Here is a 19,519-nt window from a genome sequence, read left to right on the forward strand (position 1 = left end):
AACGTAGAAATTAAAAACTACTGTGATTGGTCCATCCCAGTCATCAGTGAGAAGATGGATAAGAAAAGTAACAGGAGCCACGTGACAGCGCAATGGCGCTGCATCAAAATAATAATATAAAAATAAATAATGTCAAATATTTTATTCTAATTGGTCATTTGTCACATACACATGGAGGGAGACACGTCAAATAGTCGTTAAAAAGGTTAGATATTTCATTTTTTTTCTGAAGATTAATAATAATAATGTTTACAATAATATAACTTTTTGTTTTGTTCTAGGCAGTTGTGTTTTAAAGTGCAACAGATTTTTTTTTCTTACCGCAATCTTTAAGATACTCTGAGGGTGAGATAAAAACATTTTATCAACTCAAAACAATATATTTGTTTATTTTTTAGCTAACACTATTACTAAAAACGGCACGTTTTTGTGAAAATGACTGGCTGAGTATGTGGTGAGAGCGGTTTGTTTTTCGACTGTAAATAATATCTTACGTATCTTACGTGAAAATGATAAAAAAAGAATAAATAAAATATGCGAAGCCACGCCTATTTAGAACGGTCCTTTGCATTTTGGAGCCGTTCTACTTATTCTAGCGGAGCGCACCACGTGACCTGTACCACATGTTACGGCGTCATGTGACTCTGAGTGGTTCCTGCTACACGGGTAATGAACAGTAATCAGAAAGGACTGCTGTATCATGTCGGACTGTGCGCACTAATTTATTTCCTAGTTTAAAATATGGGTCAAGTGCGGTTTTGCGAAATAGCTGTTACTGTTATTTCTATTTTCATACTGCTTCAGTGTGTTCCATCAGCAGTGGGGTCGGATGACAGCCCATGGTACCAGGATCTTTGCAGGTGAGATCTTGAATAAACAAACAAACATAATGCTAATCATTGCTGGCGGCAAACCCTTGTGAATAACATAAAAACAACTGTTAAAAAATAATTGTGCGTTCTTAAATATGACCTAGTTTGCTTTATATATGTCAGTGATAGTTGTGGCCCTTTAGCCTGGGTGCATGTAGGTACCTGGACTTAATCAAAACCATAACAGATACTTTGTCTCACCTGAGACAAAGAAATGCGTTCGTTTAGGCACTGAGCTGGTTTTACAATTGGATGATGTCATGTAACTGAAATATTTTCTGATCATGCAAATGAAATTGTGTGTTTCTCTTTTTGTGTGTGTGTGTGAAGGTTCAAATGGGAGGCCATTGACCAAGACAGCAATGTGAAATACACTTTGAAGCTCTGTGATTCTTCTCCGGATACAGAATGTGGAAAAGAAATCGCGGTGTGTGCCCACAACCTTAAAAGTAACCAGCACCAGTCAGTGGGTAAGTGCAATGCACAGATGTGGCAATGTTACACGATGCAAACCCGAACTGCAACAACAATATTGGTGAAATCTCTACATTAGCATGCATTTTACATTTAATAATGTGTTTTACTGTTGAAAATATTATGTTTTCTGTCATTGGATAATGATTACTAGTTAGTTATACTGTATGTTGATTAGAAAGTTGATTGATTTGTTTGCTTATGTAGTGATTAGGGTAGACAGTGACACTGTGAGAGTAGCACTGGTTTCACCAACAAGGCCTGTATAAGAATTCTGATTCTTTAAATTCCCAATAATTTGTTGGGTGTTATGGTATTATTGTTATATTTTTTTCATTGCCAAATTTAATTAAGAAAAGCATCTTTATATTAGTTTTTATAAGTAATCACTTTGCATTGTGAAATAATGAGACGGTCCTAAAGTAGATTTTATTTTCATTATGCAATGTATACTTTTTTATACACTGCCATTTCAAAAGATTGGGTAAGGTCATCTGTAAGATTTTAAATATTTTTGAATATATGCTCTCTAAGGCTGACAAAAATGTGGTAAAAACTGTAAAAATGTTAAAATGTGCAATTTAAATAGCCTGTTTTATTTTATTTTGTAACATAATTTATTTCTGTGATGCAAAAGCTGACTTTACAGGATCATTACTCCAGTCATCAGTGTCACATGATCCTTCAGAAATCATTCTGATATGCTGATTTGCTGCTACTTATTATAAATGTTAAAAACACTTGTTCTGCTTAATAGTTTTATGGAAACCATGATGTATTTTTAGGATTCGTTGATGAGTAGAACATTCAAAAGCCTTAATTTGAAATAGAAATCTTTCTAAATTATAAAATTATAAATGTCTTTGCTGTCATTTTTGATCAATGTAATGCAAGCTTGCTGAATAAAAGTATTAAGTCCTTTTAATAAAAAATATTGAATGAAAAATGTCAAATCAAAATCAAATCACCTTTATTTATATACTGCCTTTAACAATACAGAAGTGTGACAAGGCGGCTGTACAGTATTAAATAGGAAATAGTACATCAACAATGCAAAGGGCAACAGTAAACACTCAATTCTCAGGTGGAGGTAATTAATCAAATACAATAAAATAAAATACAATATTGTGTGAAGATAAGGTGATGATAAAGTGTCCCCAACTAAGCAAGCTAGAGGCGACAGCGGCAAGGAACCAAAACTCCATCTGTGACAAATGGAGAAAAAAACCTTGGGAGAAACCAGGCTCAGTCGAACTGGCCAGACACAGAGGACATGAAATATGTAAAATATGATCTGAACATGTTTTCATGCAAGATTCACTTCTGAATTTATTAAGGTCATGTGATTGATATTTCCTATTGATTCAGCTCTGTTGGACAAAGAAAGAAATGATTGCCTTTTTTTTTTTTTTTTTTTTTTTTTGCTTAGTCTGGATATTCAGGTTAAACATTGAAAACTTTTTAAAGGAAGTATGCTAAATACTTCTCATGTTTTGTCTCTGGAGTAGATAACAACCCTATAACGCTATAAGGGCTATTACAGTACATGGTCATTGCTCTCATAAGCAAAAGCTGGATAACAGAGCACCGACAGCTTGTTTATGTAGCCTTATCCAACTAGTCAGCTGACCTCCATATGACACAAACCTATCATCTGAACAACCTGACCAATAGCAGCTCTGAGTTAACTGATTTAAATAAAGGGATCTATTCACTTGTTGTCAGAACAAACACTGGAGATATTGCATCACAAATCATATGACCATATGCCAAAATAAGACATCTTTCAAATGCTGATCATGCTGATTGAATGTGTGTCCTTATTTTCATAATGTGTGGCTTTCAGCACTGTTACACAGAGTACAGGAGTTATTTTGAGAAGGAAAACATCCAAACACCATTGTGTAATGTCTGTTCATGTAGTGTTTCATGCTGTGTCGACTGTGTGGATTATAGTCGTACTGGCTGTCAGTGTTGCACATTTTAGTGGTTAGTGTGTATCCGCTATGGGGGTTTCCGGCCCATTAATGTGTGTTTCACACAACAGTGTCGATGCATCTGAAAGTGTTTGCGTTCATTTTAGTTTGAATCCACTCGCTAACATATCCTGGTATTCTTTATCTTGCGTTCCTGCAGTCATATCTTTGTGTTTCACAGTAAGTAGGTCAAAGTTATCTAGCAGCAGGTGCAGTAGCACAATGTGACAGTTATAAAATGCATGGTTTGTAAGTGACAGTAATTAAATATCAGTAATTAAAATTTTCAGGCTTCACCACATACAATAGATTATAAGTGTTAGACCTTTCACATTAGCTATACAGTATTTGCCATCTTAATAAAAGTCTGATGCATAGGCTACACTTACTTGGGGTTACATCAGGTTGATTAAGTCAGGCTTTATTCTCAAAACCATTTAACACATCCTGAACAGAGCTGTTGTGAGAAAAACAGAATGGCATTTAACAGTACTTCTTTTTATCTACAATACTTACTTTAGGAGTATGTAGTGTGTGCACTTTTGTAATGTGCATTTTTAAATGCTTGTGAAACAAATGCTAAAATTCATCTTGTACAAGCAGATGCACAGTCCTACAATGCAATTGCTTGATCTGACCTTTCATATACAATATCACAAATGAACTAGAAATATCAGCTGCAATTTTGATTCTTCTTGATTCATTGCAATAAGACAAATTTCCACTCATTTGGGTTAAATATGTTCTTTATAATTATATAATGAAATGACTGAGTGGCATTAACCATTAAACAACAAATTAAGGTCAAGTCATGTAGTGCACTGTTTTTAAAAAACATTTTTAAGCATTCTTTTTTAAATTGTATGCAGTGTAATGCTGTGCAGTAGGCAATACAGTTGTATTCACTTTCTCCACACATGGCATTTTAAATGTTTTCCAGTGGCCTAAAATGTCAGCTGTAGTTTCTCGGGCTCTAGTTGGCATGTTTATGGAAACGTTTATCACTTTTTTTTGAGTTTTATTAGGTCATCTTCTCATGCTGTTTGTTCCCATGGGTTGTGCACTGCTAGACATTTGGCCTATGAACGTCTAACCTCTCCAGATCACGTACTGTAATATTTTTACTTTGTTGAGTGGCACAGAGACATTTACTGATTTGTATGTGCAGGTGAACTTTAGTTAACTTGGGTTTTGATAAATAGAGCCCTATTAAATCCGTTTTATTTTTTCTGTTTTAATTTTTCTAGACTCGGTTTTAATGGTTCAATTAAAAAATATTATTTAAAAAGCATGTCTAGTTATTTTAAATCATAAAATTTTGACAGCAATTTCTAAAAAATGGAAATACTTTTTTCCCCCCTCAAATTCTGTTTTATTTTTACCAAATTCTGTTTTCCATCAGTTTTCTGGATTCCATTTTAATGGTTTCATAAAATTGTAATAATCAAAAGCATCTCTAATCAATCGATTTTTATTAAGAATTAATTTATTAATTACTTTTTTTCAGAAATATAAAAATTTTTCTGGTCAATAAATTCTGGTAAATCATTTTTCTGGTATATATTGCTTAAAAATAATGTTTTAATAATAATTTTAGTAGTAGTAGTAGTAGTCATAATTACATTAAGTAATATATATTACTGTCACAATTTCTTCAAGTTAAACCAAAGTTTTATTTTGACTGGTTGCAGTAAAGACCTTTAAGTGTCTGTTTGTATATAATACTGTGAAAGGTTTTCTCAAAAGAAATGGTAAAATGCTCAAGTAACTCTCAGAGCAGTTCTAGAAATTACATACATGTCATGTATTTGGAAGCGCCAGAGACTGAAAACACTGCAAGCGTCACATGTGCTTCAATACGTGTGTAGTAAACGAAACCATGCATCTGCTCCATTCATTCACACAGTATTCATATTTAATTATCATTTTGTGGCTTAATATTCACAGACGCTAGTTTATATCATGTTTTGATTTAATTGTACTAACCTACTTTTGATTTATTAATCTCAAATTGGGCAAATTCCATGACATTCCATGTTCTACAGTAAATTCCATTTTTAGGACTGGATTCTGCGATTTTGCCTGTTTTCCACATCATGGCCCTAGATAAGCAGTTTTGTTAAAAACGCTATGGCTGTTTTTCTTGTGCTTGACTCAACAGTGCATTGACAAATTACATTTGGCTTTCTGTTACGAAAGTCCAGCTGCATATGGAGTGTGTTCATTTATTTAAAGATCTTCCTACAGCTATTTTAATAACTGTGTTGTGTCCCCAGCTTGCTGAAAAACAATTTCAGTTTCACAAAAGCTTATGTCTTTGAACTGATGTGTTCAAACCAGGTCTTTTTTTTCCCATAGGTGAGCTCTCCTTGCAGAAGGTCTCGCCTGCTGTGCTTGATTTCAACAGCTCGAGGAAATGCGATGGCAAGAGCAGCAACGTTCAGAGCAGCATCACCTTTCAATGCGGCAAAACAATGGTGAGCTTTCCTCCCCAGCATGCACTGTTAGTCAGTGACGCCTGTGAACAGAGTGTGACATTTGCAAGGCTGTTTGTTTCCTTCTTGCTGAGTAAGAAGAGATGGAAAATTGATAGAATATTGAGGCAAAGTGAAAGTAGGTGTGGCTGATCAATGTGCTGTACTAAATTTTCCCCTAAACATAATTTTTTTTCCTTAATGCATAATTCATTTTAATGCACTTCCAATGTCAAGGGCAAAAAATGAAAGCTGTTTTAATGCAAAATTAGTGTTCACTTTATATTTGAATAATATAATTTTTAAAAATTATATATTTATATGCATACATTTCTTGCTCATTTACATTTTCATAATTTTCAGTCATTTTCACATCATGGATGATCTGATATATATATATATTTTTTTCTTCAAAGGGGACACCTGAGTTTGTCACGGTCTCTGAGTGTGTGCATTACTTTGAATGGAGGACATATGCCGCCTGCAAGCGTGATAAATTTAAACCACATAAGGAGGTGAGTAAAGGTGACGAGACGTGATGACATTTCTGTGTGAGCGTTAATGTGGAGGAAGGTGTGAATGCTTAAGTGTGTGTGTCTTTGGATAAATCATTTTGATAGTGTGAACTTCTAAATAGACCTGAATAATCCATTATCTATATAAAGAATGATCTGAAACAACATTTTTAACTGCTGTAAAAAACACAGTGACTTATTTTGACATGAAATATTAGTTTGTTTATAAACTTGTTGAAACAACTGTTTCTTTCAAGAACATTCTTTCATTATACTAATCTAAGTGCCAGTCACATTTTCATAGTGTAAAAATACTTTTTAGATATTGTGCCTAATGTGTTTCTTATGCAATATCAGTCAAAAGTTTTTTTTTTTTGTTTTTTTTGTTTTTTTTAAGAAGTCACTTCTGCTCACCAAGCCTGCATTTATTTGATGCAAATTTTGTATTTTCTATTTGAATATATTTTAAAATGTAATTTATTTCTGTAATTTCAAAGCTGAATTTTTAACATCATTACTCTAGTCACATGATCCTTTAGAAATATTTCTAATATTCAATATTTAGCATTTATCTAAAATAGTGATCTTTTGTAACATTGTAAATGTCTTTATCATCATCTTTGATCAATTTAAAGCATCTTTGCTGAATAAAGGTATTAAATAATTTAAAAATAATAATTATACTGAACTTTTGAATGGTATGTTGTATAATTGCAAAAGCTTTTTTATTTTAGATAAATGCTGATTTTTGGATCTTTCTATTCATCAAAGAATCTTGAAAAAAATGTACTCAACTGTTTTAAATATTGATAATAATAATAAATGTTTCTTGAACGGCAAATCAGCATGATAGAATGGTTCGACACTAGATCATGTGACACTGAAGACTGAAGTAATGATGCTGAAAATTTAGCTTTGATCACAAAAATAAATTACATTTTAAAATATATTCAAATAGAAAGCAGGTAAAAATATTTCACATTATTACAGCTTTTGCTGTTTTTTAGATCAAATAAATGCAGGCTTAGTGAGCATACTTCTTTAAAAAAAAAAAAAAGGAAAGCATTAAAACATTTGTGTGTACTCTGCATTATTTGCTTCTCTCTTTTTAAAGGTCCCCTGCTATGTGTTTGACTCGGATGGAAAGAAGCATGACCTCAACCCGCTAATTAAACTCTCAGACGGCTACCTGGTTGACGACCCAGATGACGATATTGATTTCTACATTAATATATGCCGAAGTCTAAGTGAGTTTCTGTGTTTTTTTTATCCTTAACAGTGTTAAGACACAGTTTTCAATTTACTTTTTAAGAGTTTGCCACCCTGTCAACAAACATTTTGATTATATACTGTAGCTGTTTTATTACAAAACAATCTGCAAAGTGCCTGAGCAGGTTCTTATTTAAACAACTAAAGCATTTGAAAGTGCATTGCAAATAACTTGGGTGATGTCTGTCAATCCAGACCGTCCTGGAAGCCCCTGTCCTGAGGGATCTGCCGCCTGCTTCACCTCTGGCGAAGGTTCCTTCAACATGGGTCAGCCTGTTAATCAGCTCAAGCTGCTCTCCAATGACAAGTATGTGCTAATTTAATAGCTAATTTGCTTTTAAGTGAATGCTTTTGGGATGTAAAAACAGTTTATTTTTAAATGTAATTTAATTCCGTAATTGCAAAGCTGAATTTTCAACAGCAATTTCTTTAGGGTCACATGATCCTTTAGAAGTCATTGTAATATGCAGATTTTATGCACATTTCTTATTATTATCAGTGTAGAAAACTGGCGCAGCATAACTGATTTCATCTTTTTCAGACTAAGGCTGCGGTACGAGGGAGTCACAGAAAGCCCGGCCTTCTGTAATGGGCACAGTCCAGCAGTGACGATTACATTTATTTGTCCCTCCACAAGGCAGACGGTAAGAAGATGCCTAGTGTTTCATCTCTTTCCAGTCTGCTATACTCATCTCACGGTTTTCTTAATGGTTTTTCAGGGAAGTAACCCTAAGATGATCAGCAATTTGAATTGTCGGTATGAGATCGAGTGGGTGACTGAGTACGCCTGCCACAGAGATTACCTGGAGAGTCACAGCTGCAAACTGACCAGCGAACAGCATGATATCTCCATAGACCTTACTTACCTGATACACGAACGTGAGTTGCTGTATTCGTTTATAAATGGGAATGATGTAAATGCTGTTTCTCTGGAAACAATGAATGAGTGATGGATTTAATATAAACCACAGATATCGTCGATAGTTCTTTAGTGCCACACAAAAAAAAAAAAATTCTAAGATTATGAGATTAAATTTGAAATTACAAAAATTACGTGAAAACGTCGAAAAAATAATGAGAGTAAAGTTGAAATGTTTCGAGAATAAAGTCGAAGTGTTAAGAGTGAAGTCGGAATGCCACGAGAATAAAGTCGAAGTGTGGAGAGTAAAGTCGTAATGCTTCGAGATTGTATTCGGAATGCTTCGAGAATAAAGTCAGAATGCCACGAGAATAAAGTCGAAGTGTTGAGAATAAAGTCGTAATGCTTCGAGAGTGAAGTCGTAATACTTTGAGAATAAAGTCGGAATGCTTCGAGAATAAAGTCGGAATGCTTCGAGAATAAAGTCGGAATGCCACGAGAATAAAGTCGGAATGCCACGAGAATAAAGTCGGAATGCCACGAGAATAAAGTCGGAATGCCACGAGAATAAAGTCGGAATGCCTCGAGAGTGAAGTCGGAATACTTTGAGAATAAAGTTGGAATGCCTCGAGAATAAAGTCGGAATGCTTCGAGAATAAAGTCGGAATGCCACGAGAATAAAGTCGGAATGCCTCGAGAGTGAAGTCGGAATACTTTGAGAATAAAGTTGGAATGCCACGAGAGTGAAGTCGGAATGCCTCGAGAGTGAAGTCGGAATGCCTCGAGAGTGAAGTCGGAATACTTCGAGAATAAAGTCGTAATACTTCGAGAATAAAGTCGTAATACTTCGAGAATAAAGTCGGAATGCTTCGAGAATAAAGTCGGAATGCCTCGAGAGTGAAGTCGGAATACTTTGAGAATAAAGTTGGAATGCCTCGAGAATAAAGTTGAAATGCCTCGAGAGTGAAGTCAGAATGCCTCGAGAGTGAAGTTGGAATGCCACGAGAATAAAGTCGGAATGCCACGAGATTAAAGTCGGAATGCCACGAGATTAAAGTCGGAATGCCACGAGAATAAAGTCGGAATGCCACGAGAATAAAGTCGGAATGCCACGAGAATAAAGTCGAAGTGTTGAGAATAAAGTCGGAATGCTAAATTGCTAAACTGATTATATAACAATGAAGCAAATTTAAAATGTTAATTAGTACTGATAGTATATAAATGATACAAAAATAACACTGATACCATGGCATTTTAGTTTACTGTGATATTTACATGTAACTCCATTGTACTTCAGAGATGATTATGGTAAAATGTCTAAACATGATATTGGTACAGTACCATGTCCAAAAAAAGCCCCATGGTATTTCTCAATTAAAAAAAAAAAAAAAAGACATTGACATTGGTACTTTGTTCAAATAACATGATATTTCCCACATACTCTTTTGGTATGGTATATTTTGTTACTTTTTTTTGTTACTAAGACAAATCAGAGGGAACTTTGTTGGATAGTTTGTTTTTCGCACTAAAAAAACAAGAACATTGAGAACAAGTATAGTGAAACTCACTGTAAGCATAATAAAACATGCATTAAAGGGGACATTGGATGCCCATTTTCCACAAGTTGGTATAATTCTTTGGGGTCTTTATGAAATGTCTGCAGAATACTTTGGTTAACCCTTAAAGACCTAGAACATTTTTGGGGCACCTGACATGCCTGCACTTTTCTTTGTTTTTTAAGACCTATTCTAGCAGTCAGCATCAAGTGCCATATATCATTATTAGCAGGGGAACTTGAAGTATCAGTCCTGCTAATTTGAGCTACTGCTCACTCCTCCCCCTTTTATCAATTTTTTGTGTATTTGGTGGCGCGTAACCATCAAAAACAGCTAATCCACTGTCCTCGGTGGCTATGATGTTGGGAGAAAATGACTGTTATGTTCACTTTTACATCCAAATACAAAACATCTGCATTGTTTACGAGGCGGTGTTGTCCCTACAGTGGTTGTGGGCGGAGCCTGAGCAGTATGATGTCATACTGTAATAATTTACTCACCCCCTTGTCATCCAAGATGTTCATGTCTTTCTGTCTTCAGTTGTAAAGAAATTATGATTTTTGAGGAAAACATTTCAGGATTTTTCTTTATATAATGGACTTCAATTGTGCCACCAATTTTGAACTTCAAAAATGTAGTTTAAATGCAGCTTCAAAAGGCTCTAAATGATCCCAGCCGAGGAAGAAGGGTCTTATCTAGCAAAACGATCTGTCATTTTTTTTGAAAAATAAAAATTTATTCTTTTTAAGCACAAAAGCTTGTGTAGCACAGGCTCTGGGATGCGCGTTCATGACACTATGTACTATTGAATCACGTCAAAAGGTCACGCGGAACTACAGACCCAGTGTTTACAAAGCAAATGCGCAAAGACTAACAAAGTGCAAGTAAGTCAAACGCTGTTTACAAACAAAAAGCTACAACGATTCTCGGACGATTCTGAAGTTGTAGGGGAAAATAAGATGGAGTTTTTTGCCATTCTCTACCTTTTCGAGCCGGAGTACACAGACGATAAACTTAGATGTGATTCGTAGTAGTGATGGGAAGTTCGGATCATTTTACTGACTCGGACCTTTGAGTCTCGTTCAGCAAATTGAACGAATCTTTTTTTGAGTAATTTCATTCATTTTAGCAAAATATAATTAAAGTGTTACATGTTACTTCCCTAACACATCTACTGCTTACACAAACGTTGATCACACTACAAACAAGACAAAACTATAATGCTATAAGACACAGAAAAGATTAATTCATTGTTTACCTGGGTCTTTAGTCTATGATTAGCTCACCTCACCTCTTATCTGACAAGTTTTCGGGTTTGAGTCGTTCGTTCATCACGTGACAGGCCCATAAGATGAACGAATGACTCGGAAAAACCTGAAGACTCGAAACAGGTGAACTAATTCCAGTACAAAACCTAACAGGATGTTGCACATGTTGCACATCACTCCCTGAGATGACTCGTTCTTCCCGAGTCACATTAAAGATCCGTTCAAAATGAACAAATAATTCAAGAACGCGTATCCCAGAGCCTGTGCTACATGAGCTTTTGTGCTTCAAAAGTATACAAATTTTTATTTTTCGAAAAAAAGGACAGATCGTTTCGCTCTTCTTCCTCGGCTGGGATTGTTTGGAGCCTTTTGAAGCTGCATTTAAACTACATTTTGGAAGTTCAAAATTGGAAGCCACAATTGAAGGCCATTATATGAAGAAAAATCCCGAAATGTTTTCCTCAAAAACCATAATTTCTTTACGACTGAAGACAGAAAGACATGAACATCTTGGATGACAAGGGGGTGAGTAAATTATTTGTGAATTGTTCTGTAAGCGGAGTTCTCCTTTAAGGTTTTAGCAGGACTTCATACAGCAACAATACAAAATTCTCTTTCAATAAAAAGTACATGCAGTTTTGGTTCATTGATGTGATCAGGTACTTATTTATCAAATATAGTGCATTACCATTCTTCATGTTTCTTCATCTTTAGCTTCAGCCAAACCCTATATGGCTGAGGCTAAAAGTGGCAGGGACACCTATATCTTCTATCTGAACGTGTGCGGGGAGACCAGCGCTGGACAGTGTCGTGATGACAAAGGCTATGTATCTGCCTGCCAAGTCAAAGACACCGGGGATGTGAAGAAGATTGCTGGGAGATATCAGAACCAGACTCTGAGGTTCGCCTTAGCTTGTGTTTCTGATTTACTTATAAATGCAGTCAAACATTTAAATTGACAAACAATCCTAATCCTTTTCTTTTTTTATCTTAGATACTCAGATGGTGATCTCACACTAATCTACCCAGACGGCAGCAGATGCAGCAGTGGATTCCAGCGCATGACCATCATTAATTTTGAGTGCAATGCAACTGCTGGTAAGTTACACAATAGCTCAGTCACGTGCTGATGAAATTACAGCGCTGCTGTTTTAACCCGGGCTGTTTGAGGAAGTTTAAATGAATGAGAGGCGATAAGAAGGAAGTACAACAATGTGACCTAGATGACTTTGTTTCATGTCGGAAATTTGCTTACAGCTGATTTGTGGTTTGCAGGGTATGGCCAGCCGGTTTTTACGGGAGAAACTGACTGCACATATTACTTTGACTGGCAAACTGAGTATGCGTGTGTGAAGGAGAAGGAAGATCTGCTGTGTCGAGTCACAGACCACAAGAAGCGTTATGATCTGTCGCCTCTGACACGCTACCCAGGTAGAGATGAGCAAAATGACTTGGCGGATATGAAAACTAAAATAAAGGAAGAAGTTATTTTCCTGATTTAGGTTTAGTTATTTATATACAAGTAAATAAATACACTACAAAATTATTATTTAAAATGATCACGCTAATCCCCAAAAAAATTTGGATTTTACTTAGTTCTGCTTCAGTGCTTTTGTGGAAGCCTTTTTTTCAGAATTCTTTAAATAGAGAGTTCAAAAGAACAAAATCTATTTGAAATAAATTTTGTGAGATTTTGAGATTTTGTGTAACGATTATAAATATCTTTACTTTCGTCTTTTATCACTTTAAATCATCCTTGCTAAATAAACATGGTCATTTCTTTAAAAAAAAAAAAATGTAGAAATATAGTATGTTAATATATTGAATTTTTGTGTTTTTAATTTTCATGAAAATGTTTTGTTATTTTAAAGATTTTATGTAATATATATATATATATATATATATATATATATACATATATATGCCAAAACATAGATTAATTTCTAAAAAAACAGTCCACCCAAAAATTAAATAATTTTTTCAGTGAGTATACAGAATATAAACACACTATAAAACACTCCATATAGACTGAACATAGAACAAACTGAAATTAGTAACATGAAAAATGCCAAAGTTAAAAAATAGTAAGTGGAAAAGCTTATTTAAAGGCTGGTACTTTGAAAACAGTTTTTGTAAATGTGAGCATTCATGTAAACTTCTCAAGTAATTTATCAGCACCTCATGTTGCTTATTGTAAATAATTTTTCTCTCAGAATCAGAGGGATCTCAGAACTGGGAGGCTGTGGAGGCAGCAACGTCTGACAAGAAGCGATTTTACATCAACGTTTGTCATAAAATCATTCAAGAAGGGGAGGCCAAATCTTGCCCTGAGGACGCAGCAATATGTGCAGTAGGTCAGTGCACCATTAGAGATATATAAAATCTTTTTCAGTTTTATCTTACTCAGGACATTTCATTCTAAAACAAATTTTCTTCTCTTAGGAAATAAGAAAACTATGAACCTGGGCAAATTCCTGACTTCTCCACAAAAGGCGGCAGAAGGTGATGATATCAGACTCATTTATACTGATGGAGACATATGTGGCGACAACAAGAGAGTGAATACTATTATCACTCTGAAGTGTAAGCCTGGAGATGTTGAGAGCGCTCCAGTCCTGAGGAGTGTGTCCAGTGATGGCTGCATCTATGAGTTTGAGTGGTTCACTGCTTCAGCTTGCGCTCTTTCTAAAACAGAAGGCGATGACTGCAAGGTGGAAGACCCACAAGCAGGTACAGGACAGTGCTGTTTTAGCTTTATCTATATTTTATTTCGGTATTTGTTGATATATAGTTTTCATACTATGATAATATATTGAATTTTTATATTCCATTTTCATTTAAATTTTATGTAATTGTATTAAATTTATGTGCTTTACACACAAATACCCACATATAAAATAAAGATAGATAGATAGATAGATAGATAGACACAAATTACACAGTAAAATACAGATTATACAGAATTACAACATACAACAGATATAGATTTAAAACTCATTGTACCAGTAACTTTGTTGTACCAGTGTAGTTTATTAAAATTAAAACTATCAAAAACTATTTTCAGTAACTGAAATATAGCTGAAATTAAAAGAAATTAAAACAAACGTTGTAAAAATGAAAATTAGAAACTTTAAATAAGTTCTAAAATTACTAAAATTAAAATAAAACCAATTAAAGCTTTATGTATATGTATGTATATACACACACACACACACACATAAATTCACTAAAATAACTAACATTTTAATGAAAACGAATAATATAAAAATGTAATATATTAACATACTATGAAAATAAAAATTAGTTTGGAATAAATTTGTTTATTCATCATGGATATATATATATATATTCAGTTATTGGAAATATATATGTTTTAAACTTTTATTTTTAATAAACTACATTGGTACAACATTGGTGTCATTCTGTATAATCTGTATCTTCTCTTATACCAGATTATTCCTCCATGTTAACATTTTTCTATGAAAAAATGCTTTATTTTGGCTAATTTATTTTGATTTGTTTTCAACTACACTAAACTTAAATGAAATACATTTTATTTTAATGTAATAATATTTTAATTGGCAAAAATGGTTTCTGATCTGCTTTTATCGTTTTAGTGTAAAATAATATTTAATTATTTGTACAACTACCTGCTTCATCACTGTGAGGATGTGTAGCCTAGTGGTTAAAGATTTAGCTTGGTTAAGGTGTTTAATTGCCTATTTAAATCTGTTTTTAAATGTGCTTCTGTTTCCTTGCAGAAATTTTGTTTGATTTGTCCCCGCTTCACAAACCTAGTGGAGGTTATTATAACATGTCGGCTGAAAAGTATGACTACTTCATCAATGTGTGTGGCAATGTGAAGACAGCACAGTGTCCAGAAACAGCAGGGGCCTGTCAGGTTGACCAGAGGTAAGTTTACTTTTGGCATTTTCATTTAAAATTGACCTATTATGCCCCTTTATACAAGATTTAATATAAGTCTCAGGTGTTCCCAGAATGTGTCTGTGAAGTTTCAGCTCAAAATACCCCACATATGATTTATTATGACTAGGGCTATCAGTTTAACGCATTAATTAATTAGTTACAAAAAATAACTATTAAAATATTTTAACGCAGTTAATGTGCTGACCCCACCCCAGACTTGTACATCATCTTATTTGTCAACAGTCAACTGTATAAAATATATGATGCAGGGCTATGTGGCTATGTGCCTATGTGGCAATGCAAAAAAAAAAAAAAAAACTCTGCACCACAACATTTTTTTTTTTTTTTCTTCATTTTTTTACTTTCACTTTCACTTCGCATGTTTTGGGATGGAGTGTTTCAATTAACAGCGAAGTATATAGGGAAGTGAGTCGTAACCAAAAGAGAGATTGTGTCATCAGTAAGGTTTGCAGTAGTGAGCGCGATTACCGTGCGAAGTGGAAAGACGGCCTGTCGAACGGTTGCTTCCTGTGAGCGATGTCTGGTGCGTCGCGGAGTCACTTGACTTAAGCGTTGCACTTCGAGATTGTCTGGTTTTAGTGAAGCTGTTCTCAAGACAAGTGACGGCTGTGTATCCCACCTGTCCTGCTGTCTGACGACAATTGGAACACTCTCCAGCTTCCTTCATGTCTGCAAACTTGAGTTTTCCCCCTTTTTTATGATTTAATATTGTAACGTAATGATTCAGAAAATTCAACTTTAATTACAGATATAAATTACATTTTAATGTATATTAATATAGAAAAACATTATTTTACATCGTAATATTATATATTACAATATACATTTCTTTTCCTTTATTTTTAATCAAAGGAACACAGTCTTGTTGAGCATAAGAAACATCTTTAAAAATCATTAAAAATCGTACTGATCCCAAACTTTTGAGCAGTAGTGTGTATATATACATGTGTATATGTGTGCGTGTGTTATATTATGTGTTATATTTTAAACACAATATTATCTTTTTTCTAAATTTCAAAGAACATATTACCTTTGAAGCCACAGCAGAATTGTTGCTCGTCTCAGAGCAACACAGCGGTGTTTAGTTTCTGAAAGGATCCGAGTTTTGAACGAATTGTGTCATAAAGAAAGCCATTTAATTTATTCCTGAATGAATCAGCCGAATGAATGAATCATAAAAACAAACAAACAAAGCCGGAGCAGGGATGTAAGTTAGACAAGAATATCTCTGATTGAGGTGTTGTGTTGCTGGATGTAATAATGAACATAGTGGCCGTCATTTACTCCTGACATCTGAGCTGCTGGAGATGCAGTGGTTTACATTTGTTTGTGAATGGAATGCACCTCCCGATCTACATATACCCGTTTATGTTCACGCAAATAATTCATGATCAAGCTTCACTTACAGCAGAAGTGAGTATAAGGGTTTTTTTTTATGAATCTTTGTGATCGCATTTCCTTATAACGTGCTAGTTTGCTAAATGCAGCTAAAGTAAACAGGCTCGTCACTCCACAGACACTACCATTGAGAAATGTTAACCAAAGCATGTTATAGACTTTTCATTAAGACCCTGAAGAATCATATCAAGTTGTGGGAAATAGGCATCCGGTGACCCCTTTGAGGTAAACACCTGGGAAAGAAATGTTTATATTAGATCTGTGTGGCAGCAGTGTAATATACAGTGAATCAATAAATCCACTGTTCTCCTGTCTCCTCTGAGACTGGGACTCTGAATAGCATCCTGTGCTCGTCTGTGCAGTCAACGACAGAACAGAGCATGCTTTGCTTTGCTTTTGCCATGGCGTCACTGGTACATCGTTGTCGCTTGTGAAAAAAGAATGGCGATGCCATGGGTGGAAACTTGCAGATTAAGGGACAGTAATATTAGAATGAGATCCCCTTCCTATGTCACCAGTGAAGCAAAATCTGAGCTGTTCATTTTTTCACATGCTTGCAGAAAAAGGCTTATCAAAACAAAGTTGCTGGGTTATCCTTTTTCACTTTTTCTGAGCTGGTAGATGCACCGGAGATCCATTTATAGCACTGTAACACGGGAAAAAGTCAGATTTCCATTATATGTCCCCTATAACTTTGCTGGAAGTGATATGAAGCAACAGAATCTCAGCTAATCAGAACATACGTGATGTTTAATATGTAGCTACAGAGTGCATGATTTTTGAACCAATAAGATTTCACTATGGGCGGAGCTAACTTTTTCCATTCCGTCTTTGCAGCGGCTCAAGCTCTTGGAATCTCGGCGAGTTTAACTCCAGGCTTTCTTACTATGACGGCATGATCCAGTTGACCTACAAAAACGGCTCTCGGTACAACAATAAGCAGCACACGCCACGTTCCACACACATTTCCTTCCTCTGTGACAGAGAGGCTGGTCCAGGAAAACCCGAGTTTCAGGTATGGCATCTGCTCCTTTGTTCTGCTTGTGCTGACTGTGAACACACAAAAATATTTTTAGCCTCCTCAGGTGAATATTTTTAGCCTGTATTCAAGTAATGCAACTCTAGCGTAAAGGGCTTGTGTGTTAAGCATTTTTTGCCTTGTGCACACCTTCAGACATTATTACTTTAAGGTTTTTGTCTTGTCTGCAAACCAAACTATGTCCTTCATTTATGATCATCTTTCTGCAGGTAGAAGATGATTACACTTATAACTTCAAATGGTACACTTCCTACGTCTGTCCAGAGAGACCACACGAGTGTGTTGTGACGAACCCCAAAACTCTGCAACAGTACGACCTGTCCAGGTTAGCTCGTATGTCCTAGAGAAATTATAAATATTTTAGTTTCATTTTTAAAAACAAGTTTGGCGCCGTTAGAGCTGCATAAATGACTCACTTCTCCTTTATTTACTAAGTATTTCCCCATCTGCCATTGTTTGAACAAACAGCTAGTCTCATTACAAACTAATGTCATTGGTTGAGGCCATTGTTGCTGGTCGGGATAATTAAAGAAACAGTGCAATGTTTTGATAGTGCCACACTTTGTGTTTGAATCAAGCTTTGAATGGACTTTATTAAACTGAAATTGGAGCCAATATTTTAAGATATTTTTAAGATATTTAAGGACAAAATAATGAAAAAAATTACATTTTGAACTCCTGTAAACTCATGTAAATTGCAATCAAAGTGTATTAAAAATCTTAAAAATGATCTAAATTATATTATTATTATATTATTTATCTAATTATCATTTATAATTATTATTTGTAATAGTTATATATGTATGTATGTATGTATGTATGTATATATATATGTATATGTGTGTGTGTGTGTGTGTATATATATATATATATATGTATGTATATATTATTTTAAAATATATATATTTTGTGTCATTGCTCAATTTCTTTATTTTAATATTTGGAAAAAATAATGTTTTAATTATAGCATTAGGCTACAGTTAGCATGTTTTTTTGTAAATGTAATATATATTTGTACTATGAATTTAAAATTCATTATTAATGTTCTATTTTGAACATAATTTTATGGAAATTTTTAGAAAAAAAACTTGCTATGGTTTACTTTGAAGAAATAATTTAGGTTACACTTTACAATAAGGTGTCAGTTGTTAAACAATTAATGTATTAACTAACATGAACAAACAATGAACAATACATTTATTACACTATTTATTAATCTTTGTTAATGTTCGTTAATAAAAATACAGTTGTTCATTGTTTGTTCATGTTTACAATGCAGAAACTGCAATTAACACGACGTGATTTAAATAATGTATTAGTAAATGATAAAATTAACATTAACTAAGATTAATAAATGCTGTAGAAATATTGTTCTTGTTAACAAACGTAGTTAGCTAATGTTAAATAATGAACCTGTGAATTGTTTTATTTTCGATTTAATTTTAACCCAGTTTCTCTTTTTTTGGATGTAGCCTTCTGTGTCATAGTGGAGATATTTGATACTAGATATGGACATGTGGATACTAGATATGATTACTAATTATAAATGCATTGTTAATCCTGATAATTTCTCAGCTAGTGTTATTGCTTTTTTATACATGTTGGACAACATCCGAACCAGTGCTACTATGGAAAGCTAGAGAGTGTCTCTACAGTAAATCTCTTGTTTCCTTCCCCTCTGCAGTTTGTCAGTAGCTAATGGTGGTAGGAACTGGGAGGCCATGCATGCGCCTGACCACGGTAACCCGAGGAAGTACTACATCAATATATGCCGGCCACTTAAAGCCGTGCCTGGCTGTGACAGGAGAGCTTCTGTCTGTGAGGTGAAATTCGAGGCTGGCAAGGTTAGTTCACTGACTTCGAACACAGGA

At 34.5% G+C, this 19,519-nt stretch overlaps 1 protein-coding gene across 1 annotated transcript in view; it reads left to right on the forward strand.

Annotated features, from left to right (window-relative positions):
- Nucleotides 1–643: 643 nt before the first annotated feature.
- igf2r (insulin-like growth factor 2 receptor) overlaps nucleotides 644–19,519 on the forward strand; it is a 45,145-nt gene continuing 26,269 nt past the window's right edge. The window contains 17 exon segments of the mRNA XM_051138461.1: nucleotides 644–860; nucleotides 1,203–1,342; nucleotides 5,681–5,799; nucleotides 6,213–6,311; nucleotides 7,426–7,558; nucleotides 7,776–7,887; nucleotides 8,122–8,224; nucleotides 8,300–8,459; nucleotides 11,978–12,164; nucleotides 12,258–12,361; nucleotides 12,539–12,694; nucleotides 13,477–13,617; nucleotides 13,706–13,993; nucleotides 15,025–15,175; nucleotides 17,447–17,624; nucleotides 17,858–17,973; nucleotides 19,333–19,492. Of these exon segments, the coding sequence (XP_050994418.1) occupies nucleotides 742–860; nucleotides 1,203–1,342; nucleotides 5,681–5,799; nucleotides 6,213–6,311; nucleotides 7,426–7,558; nucleotides 7,776–7,887; nucleotides 8,122–8,224; nucleotides 8,300–8,459; nucleotides 11,978–12,164; nucleotides 12,258–12,361; nucleotides 12,539–12,694; nucleotides 13,477–13,617; nucleotides 13,706–13,993; nucleotides 15,025–15,175; nucleotides 17,447–17,624; nucleotides 17,858–17,973; nucleotides 19,333–19,492 (2,466 nt within the window). The 5' untranslated portion in view covers nucleotides 644–741.

This window comes from Labeo rohita, chromosome 20 (assembly GCF_022985175.1).
Source record: "Labeo rohita strain BAU-BD-2019 chromosome 20, IGBB_LRoh.1.0, whole genome shotgun sequence".
In the NCBI taxonomy this organism is placed as follows: Eukaryota; Metazoa; Chordata; class Actinopteri; order Cypriniformes; family Cyprinidae; genus Labeo; species Labeo rohita.